This window comes from Centruroides sculpturatus, unplaced genomic scaffold (genome assembly GCF_000671375.1).
Source record: "Centruroides sculpturatus isolate CEXI.00-Female unplaced genomic scaffold, Cexi_2.0 scaffold466, whole genome shotgun sequence".
In the NCBI taxonomy this organism is placed as follows: Eukaryota; Metazoa; Arthropoda; class Arachnida; order Scorpiones; family Buthidae; genus Centruroides; species Centruroides sculpturatus.
Window position 1 is genome coordinate 400,941 of NW_019384737.1, and position 9,055 is coordinate 409,995.

The 9,055-nt window shown below is 32.8% G+C and overlaps 1 protein-coding gene across 1 annotated transcript; it reads left to right on the top strand.

Moving 5' to 3' along the window:
• The first annotated feature begins 502 nt into the window (after positions 1–502).
• LOC111628284 lies at positions 503–2,621 on the top strand. Its single transcript, XM_023372033.1, has 6 exons — positions 503–632; positions 1,794–1,985; positions 2,070–2,129; positions 2,196–2,276; positions 2,347–2,460; positions 2,544–2,621. The coding sequence occupies exons 1-6, from the start codon at positions 606–608 to the stop codon at positions 2,619–2,621; spliced, it is 552 nt and encodes a 183-aa protein (XP_023227801.1). The 5' UTR covers positions 503–605.
• Positions 2,622–9,055: the final 6,434 nt, after the last annotated feature.

The following is a 9,055-nucleotide window of genomic DNA, read 5'->3' on the forward strand; positions in this document are numbered from 1 at the left end:
AGTTTATGCATTGTGTTTGTTTTCCTATGACTTACTCCTATTTATAAGGGCAGAAACTCCAGTATATAAGGGCCAAAGATAGAATTACTTGTTTTATCCCTATATCCCTAAGCTTATACTATATGTATGCTATCTAATATCCCTAAAACTCGAAGCTATAGCAATAGAGAATAGAAATTTTGTATCCGTCAGAGTGTCTGTCGGACAAGACTTCGCGAAACAACAAAGTGAATCAAAGGCATTTTAACACGTAGGCCTGTAAATATAGAGAATAGTTATCTCATAACACTAAAATCTCGTTTATGTAAATAAAAAGTATTCTATTTTATTATAAAGTAATTAAATAGAATGCAATTAATTTAATTCGGGTCAATTTTTGTAATTAAAAAGTTGAATTAACGAGGTATCGATAACATTAATTCTCTGGTTTCAACAATGCTTAACAAATGGGAATTGTGGTATTTATCAATGCCTAACGATCGAGTAACCTCGTAGTTAATTTGCATAAGTTCAAATTTATATTTAGAAATTCTAGAATAAAAATATTTAGAACAATTTCGGGGCATTCGATTTGCTCGAAATCTGTTTGTAAATTCGATGATAAAATGGAAAATAATACAGAAATTAAGCTCGTAAGTGTCAAAATTCCATTTTTCTTTAGTTTAAATTACGTATGGAGCTTCAGAATGCCCGGTATAAGAATCCTTATACTGGATATAAGGATATCCGGTGTAAGGATGAGCGTTCGATCCTTGACATTGAAAATTTAGGGCTTCTATCTCTATTGATTTTCGGATGAAGTAGTAGACAAACGAACGAACGGATACAAATGCTAGTGTAAGTTATTTTCAAAGCGTACAGACAAACTGCTAGTTTAAGCAATTACGTAAAAAAAGTATTTAATTGTTTATAAACACGATTCATTTCAAATTCGAATTTCTCGCCTCGTGATAGGTTAATTCAAAATTTTCGTAGCATCGATCCGCGCTCGTATTGGATATGCTTTATAACATTCCAACGAATGAATGCCAGTAAACATTAAGCGTCACTTCCGGCAATCGTCACTCTCCGATGACAGACTGATGACCGTTTAATAAGTGTAACGCGTCACTTCCGGTGATTCGTACACCCTCGACGACCTTCATTCGTGCGAAATTAATATGGATTAGCGTTAATTTATGAGTATAATTGACAGATTGACGATGAAACTGTTCGAAATTTCATAAGTGTGACGTTAATAAATAATAAATATAAATATAAATTAATACGAAAATAACCCGTCGAAACGACGTGGTTATCATTATTATTATTATTATTATTTTTTTAATGTCGGAAGTGACGTCGGGCATTTCCGGCCACGTGACCTGCCACTTTTACGCGGTAGGATATTCAAATTTTCACACTCAACGTGTCGTTGTCGGCGCTTCCAGAAAGAATAATTCTAGAGAAAAATAAAGCGAAAAGTCACGTAAGCTTATTAATTTCGGTTTATTTTAATAATATTATTAATTATAAAGTTACTTAAAACGTTTTTTTTATAATTATATTAAGTAAAGGTTAATTGTAATCATCATTAGTTAATTTTTATTCTCATTTTACAATGATAAATGGTAATTTTAGTATTAATTTACCAGAAATTCGTACTGTTTGTCTGTCTGTCTTTCCTTAATCTCGATAGACAAAAGCCTATATGGAAAGATTATGGGCAGGAGAACCCCAATTATTCCATAGATGCTTTTGAATTTGTCAAAACTTTATTGGCCTAAGGATCGTGTATTTATTTATATTTTCAGTTAGCCGAATTAAAGACTAAGGATCGCGAAATCAAACAACTCAGAAGAGAATTGTGCATACTTCACGAAAGGAATAGTTTCTGGTTGAAGCATCAATGCAGACACAAGAGGCTGGAAGCCAGAAACTCGAACGATGACTCGAAGAACCTCACTGTTAACGAAGCAACCGAGGAAGGCAAAATAAACCTGGGTGTAAGAATGGTGGATTATATTAACACAATAAGTATCTTTCGGTTTTTGACACTAGAGATCGATGTAATTGTTTATATCTGTTAGGTCTGTGGATCGAGTAGAAAGAATCCAAACAAAAGGAAGTATACTTCCAACAGCAATGAGGCAAGATGATTGTTTTATAGATTAAAGTAGTGTTTAGTACGAGTTTAACTATGTTACTTGTTATAGAGTTCGGATTTAGACGATAGATCGAGTAGCAGCGAAACCAATGTAAGAAGAAAGGAAAGAAAAATATTAAAGACAAGTCAAGTGAGTATCACACACTTAATTAATACCGAATATTCACTCAATCACTAAAAGTTTGTATTTCAATACGTAGGTGCCAGAGATCATGTACAAAAGACTGTTTAAGGAACACTTGGAGCTACAACGTTCGTTCTCCTTGTTTCGTCAGATAGTCAGCGAGAAGAAAGGGGAAGAAATCAAAAATAAAGTAAGATTTAGTTGGGATATTAATTAATTTTGCAATTATTTCTACGTTGGAAACATAATTTTCTCTCTTAATTGAAATTTCAGAATGTCGTTAGTCTGGCCGACGAGAATCAGAAATTGGGGCACATCGCTCTTCACTTAAAAAATAAAAGACAAAANTAATCCTTGGCTCAAACTAAAATTTAAGGTCAAGCCGAAGCTGTTGCTGCAAATTTAAGCTCTAGCTCAGTTTAATCCTCGGTTCAAACTAAAATTTAAGGTCAAGCTGAAGCTGGTGATGCAAATTTAAGCTCTAGCTCAAGTTTAAATGTAAGTTTTGAGCTGAAACTTGAGTTATGACTCAAAACTTAAGCTCAAACTCAAGTTTGATTTAAAGCTCAAGCTAAAATTTAATCTGTTTTCAACGTTTAAAGTTGAGTTATAGCTTACGTTTCAACTAGTACTAAAGCCCAAATTTTGGTTTGAGCTTAAATTAATGTTGAAGATAAAATTTGAGCTGCTCGACGTTAGACTCAAGTTCACGATAAGCTGAAAAATGTTTCTTTTTTTTGGACGGTGAAAGTGTTAATTTGATACCGCAATGATTTAATTTATGGTCACTGTTATAATAAATATAAAATGTAATTTATGTGGGTGACAAATGATATGATGTAGGAGCTGTTAATGGTATATTAAACACGAAGAAAAATCTCCTCCTCCTGACCATGATGATGATAATGATGATTAATCAGAATCACGTTAAGGTAGTAATATAAATTTGGTTATTATTCTTTTCATTATTTTATTTCAAATCCTTCTCTCCCCTTACAATTAATCATAAAACACTTAAAATTCGAAATGTAAACAAATAAATTTAGTATTTTAAGGCATAAAGTAAGCCACAACAGTTGGAAATTTATTTGTAAAGCCTTTGGTTTTAAGGGCATTTCTTTATCCGTGTTTACTGACATAATAAGGAAAGACGTTTAATTTTCTAGAACTTTTATAAAAGCTTCACTTAAGCTTGTTGTGGGCCTAATCTACAACATATAATAGGCCCTCCCTTCCACCAAATAATGGTACACGTAAAGATGTGATGGCCTAAACTAGAGACTCGTAACGCGAGGCCCTATTAACCGACTTTCGGGCCACCCCGTATTTAAAAACTCGCTGCGAACATCGTTTTTTTTTTCTTTGTGTTCAAATGTTCCGAATTTTAGTTCATTGGCGGTAATTGCACAGGACAGTTCTACCGAAACGTCATTACCAAACGGATATTGTGGAAGGGGTCCTTGCCATTAGAACTAGTGAAAGAAGTTCAGTCGTTAGCGTTGGCTAAACCCGTGTTTTAGGTGTGTAATTATACAGTGCCGAACATCCTAACACTATAATCTACAGAAACACGTAGGTCGGAATTCGAAAATGTATAAAAATATCGTGAACGGATCGAATTATCCACGCTATATGGGGGATTTAAATATAGAAAAGGTAATTGCTCGTAGATGAAAGCTGTAGTAAGTGTTGAAAAATTTAAGAAGAGATAATGACGTCAAATGAAATTGTAAATTTATAATGTTCCGGAGTGTTTAATTATGCAAATTAGACACGTTAGAAGTTCCTATATTTCTAACGTGTTCTAACACAAAATGCGAGTGTTCATTGTCTAAATTGAAATCTTTGCACCTTCTTACAGGGCTATACTTTTCTTACAAGCTATAACGTGTGAAGGGCCCTTCCCATTTACTAAAAATTTGAGGCCCTAAGCTATAGATTCATAACGGGAGGCCATAAATCTGGCTTTGGTATATTAAAAAGATAAATCAAATTATTATGATTATAAGAACTGTTAGGACCAGATTTAGTGGTCAATAGGGCCTTTTGGCAAGGCCCGAACGCCGAGATAGCCTAAAATTTAGCCTTTCGTGCCAAGATAGGTTCTTACTATTTATTGATTTAATTCCTGTGTTTTTATGACCACGGAAGAGGAGGGAGACCTCATATTTGTGTCTGACCCCTGCCCCATATGGCCTCTTGTAGGCCCTAATTAGGAGCATCTAGAAATGTAAAAGAGACCCCGTTACCGACAGTTGCTGGTGAACGGCATCACTATTGTTTCTGCTATCGATTATTGAAACCATTTGTTCGAGAACAGCACCAATTTTGCCCCTGGTATCGATTGTTGGAACCAGTTGCTTATTAATTTATTACAAGAAACTTATCAAATTTTATGGGCTTAAATTTAATGCTATATAAAATTATTTAAGTCTAAATAGAGCCCATTTTTTCCAATAAATTCATTGAAGGACCTTCGATATATGTCACATAAGCTGTCTACTAGGTAATAAAAACCTTGTAAAATATTATTAATAATAAAATGTACACCTGTCTAACCGTATGTATATTATTATAAATAAACTTAATTTACATAAAGTATATATAATATAACATTTTATTCAATTTTTTGTAATATAAATTCCGAAATTCTGACCTTGAACGTTCGTGTCGGTATGCAAATATAACTGTATCAATGGCATTGTTTCCATTTTTTTCTTTTACTTATTTAATATTATTCCTAAATTTAAGAATATTTACTTAAAAATATTCGAAGAATATCCTTTTACGGATATTCTTTTATAAAATTATAATATTGTTACATTATTACGTGTAATTCTCATGCAAAACTGGTTGAAAAATAAGGTTATCGCGCTTTTAACGTTAAATTTTCCTGGAAAAATTCCTTTAAATAATAGGGATTTATGTAATAGGGGTGAATTTGTTTATTCTATATTTATATACATAAATGTATTATTGATTCATTGTTAAAATGTGGGACAATTAGGAAGTTAACTCTTATATTTTCGTGATTAGCGGACTTGTAGACAAACAGACGTCTTTTCAAACGTATGTAGGTTGTATGTAAGATATTTTTCACGTAGAAACGGGGCCATCTGGATATTGTATGCAACCNAAAATTTATAAGGAAACATATGAGAAATCTGTACTAATAGGGGTGAATTTGTTTATTCTATATTTATATACATAAATGTATTATTGATTCATTGTTAAAATGTGGGACAATTAGGAAGTTAACTCTTATATTTTCGTGATTAGCGGACTTGTAGACAAACAGACGTCTTTTCAAACGTATGTAGGTTGTATGTAAGATATTTTTCACGTAGAAACGGGGCCATCTGGATATTGTATGCAACCCAGGGTGGATGGGGGCCCTTTTACATCTAAGCGGGCCCATTTTGCCCTTTAGAGGACCCCTTTTGCCATTAATTTCATTAAGAAATAAGCTGTGTTGGTAAAAATCAGGTTAATTTATAGGAATCACTAAGGGCCCCCTAATTTTTATCCGGGCCCCTGATATGTCCTTAGTTCTCCCCCCTCTCGAAGGCCCTGCTTAGAAAAAAGCTATATTAACTCTTTTCTAAGTATATACAGTATGTACTGTAGGCCTATGGACGTGTCAATACTCGTTCGTTTGTCTGTACGTCTTCTTAAATTATATAAATAAATAAAAATAAAAATGGGGGATTTAAACGAATACGAATAAGAGAATTAATTGTTAATTGTGGAACGTCGTATGTAGGTCTGTGGAAGTGGCGACGAGTTGTAAAAAAATGTCAGAAAAACGTGAAAAAAAATGAGGTCAGTTTTATTAGGGGTCAAGATGACCTCTTTAAATAANCTTTTCTAAGTATATACAGTATGTACTGTAGGCCTATGGATGTGTCAATACTCGTTCGTTTGTCTGTACGTCTTCTTAAATTATATAAATAAATACCTTTTAGAGAAATGAATCTTACAGCTTTTATAAGAATTTACCTTTTGTGTTTAGCTTCTTCAATCTCTTTCTTTTGTTGTAATTTTCATTCATACTTTGTAAAAAGACGAATTAATTTGTTATTTCTTACAAGAATGAAATAGAAGGTAGATTGTTAAAGTCGATTTCTTTAACGACATTTATTTAATTCAAGTAGATAGACAAACAGACGTGCTTTGAAATGTATATAGGTTGCATATACATTAGTATTTTAACTCAGAAAAGTTAGAAAAGAATTATTTCTTATATTTTTTACAAGTAAAACTGAATATATAACCTATATACGTTTCAAAGCACGTCTGTTTGTCTGTCTGCTTTTAGAGATACTCAATTTTTATGAGTTGAAGGTTGTTTTTTTTTGTTTGGTTTCTTCAGTTTCGTTTACTTTCCTTTAATTTCTATTCATAATTCATAAAAGAAGAAAAATTTGTATGATAATTTATCCTTTATACAATAAAAGAATAAATTCGAAGCTAAGCAATACAAAATTTAATTTTAATAAAAGCTAAACGAACGATTCGTGTAAAGATATTTATATAATTCAAGCGGATAGACAAACAGACGTGTTTCAAAACCTGTATACATTCATACGCGAGTTAATTTTTTTTTTGCTTTCATAACGTAGTTATGAGTTAAAAATACGAATTTGTATGCAATCTGTACGGGTTTCATAATACGTGCATTTGTCTGTATGTCTGCCCGAATTAAATACAGCTGAAGAAATCAGCCCTCGACTCATATACCAATTGATTCTGGTGTTGTTTAGCTTGTCGTAATTTTCATTCATAAGAAATGCCACGAATGAATGAAGAAGTTTCTCAAGAAAATCCTTATTGTGTGTGTGTGTTACGTATTGTTCGATGTATCTTTTATACATGATACTACTTTAAACAATTGGGCGTTCACCAAAAAATTAATCTATCGGCACTAACATTGCTCCACCCTTACATTTACTAAATATTTTACACTTTCAATTATGAGAAAAGGGCGTTTTATAAGTGTAAATTTCTTCTATTTTTTATGTGTTAAAATGTTAAAATATATAAGGTTTTATATATTTAATTATTCTTCTATATTTATGAATAAATTAACGAGAGATATTCGTTATCGTAATTTAAATGATGTGTGACGTGTTTAGTGATTCTTTGTATCGTGTACAGGAGGGAGGACGGAATGAATATAAGCTGTATTCGTTATGTGTACGCTGTAAAGGGGCCAAAATATAAATAAATAATGAATTTTTTTTAGAAGCTATTCATGCCTTAGTTAATATGCTTAAGCTTAAGTGATGGGTGGAGACGTCGACTCGTCTTTGGGACAATTGACCTGAAGGTTTAGTGTGTTTTTTATCCCACCGTACAGGTACGATGACCGTCCATTCCGCCCACAAAAATCTAGAACTGGAGCCATTTTTTTTCTTATTTTATTGACGTAAACTATAATTTAAACTCGAGAAAACTAATTTAAATCATCGAAATGACACATCTGTACCGCGTAAACAGTAAAAGTGCAGTTTAAGTGCGTAAATGTCAATAGTAAAAGTGCAATTTAAGTGTTTAGACGTTGCTGCTTTTATACACTTAAACTGCAGCAAAAATAAGCTTATTTTGCGTTAAATTATTTAAAATACAGTATTTTTCGAATTCGTAACGAGTTTTAGAAGGCATTTTATACGAAGCGGAACGGATGTAGTAAAGTTAATTATATTGCGCGAGCGCGAAAGGGTCGACTTTCATGAGCCTCGAGCTGTACAGCGTTATAAGGTTTTTACGCTCATTTACTTATAGGTGTGAATGCTCGCTCCAGTCCGGTCTAGTTGTGAGATAAGTAAGAAAACCGGTGTTGCCACGAAATTTCGTTGATGATGACGACTCCGGGGAGGGGGGTCGAATCGATTGAGGTCGTACCCAAACTGATTCTAACCTTATTTTTCTTCTATGCAAACGTCGAGTTTCGTAACCGGATCGAAGGCATATTTTTTAAAAACAATTAATTATTTATAAAGTATTTTTCAAGTGTAAAATTTATAAGGAAACATATGAGAAATCTGTACTTATGTGTAACCGGGAGATGCAGTTATTAATGAAGAATGAATGCGCTTTTCTTCCCTAAAGATGGAATTACGTCCCTATACTCTTAAAGAGAAAATTCTAGCTCGTCCTTACTTACGCATTGTCCCTAAAATCCTCAAAGATTCAAAAATTAAAGGCTTATTCCTGTTTATAAATTGTCTGTCTATTGCTTACCTTATATACCTGCTGTCTCTGTGACCTTAAAGACAAAACTGTACCTTTGGCTTGATCTATTTATGAACTTACTTCCTTAATGCACATACAACTGTCCCTATCTATAGGCAGAAAAAAACCTTATACTTTACTCCTATTTATGCAACTATTTCCATATCCCTAAAGGCAATAGTTTATGCATTGTGTTTGTTTTCCTATGACTTACTCCTATTTATAAGGGCAGAAACTCCAGTATATAAGGGCCAAAGATAGAATTACTTGTTTTATCCCTATATCCCTAAGCTTATACTATATGTATGCTATCTAATATCCCTAAAACTCGAAGCTATAGCAATAGAGAATAGAAATTTTGTATCCGTCAGAGTGTCTGTCGGACAAGACTTCGCGAAACAACAAAGTGAATCAAAGGCATTTTAACACGTAGGCCTGTAAATATAGAGAATAGTTATCTCATAACACTAAAATCTCGTTTATGTAAATAAAAAGTATTCTATTTTATTATAAAGTAATTAAATAGAATGCAATTAATTTAATTCGGGTCA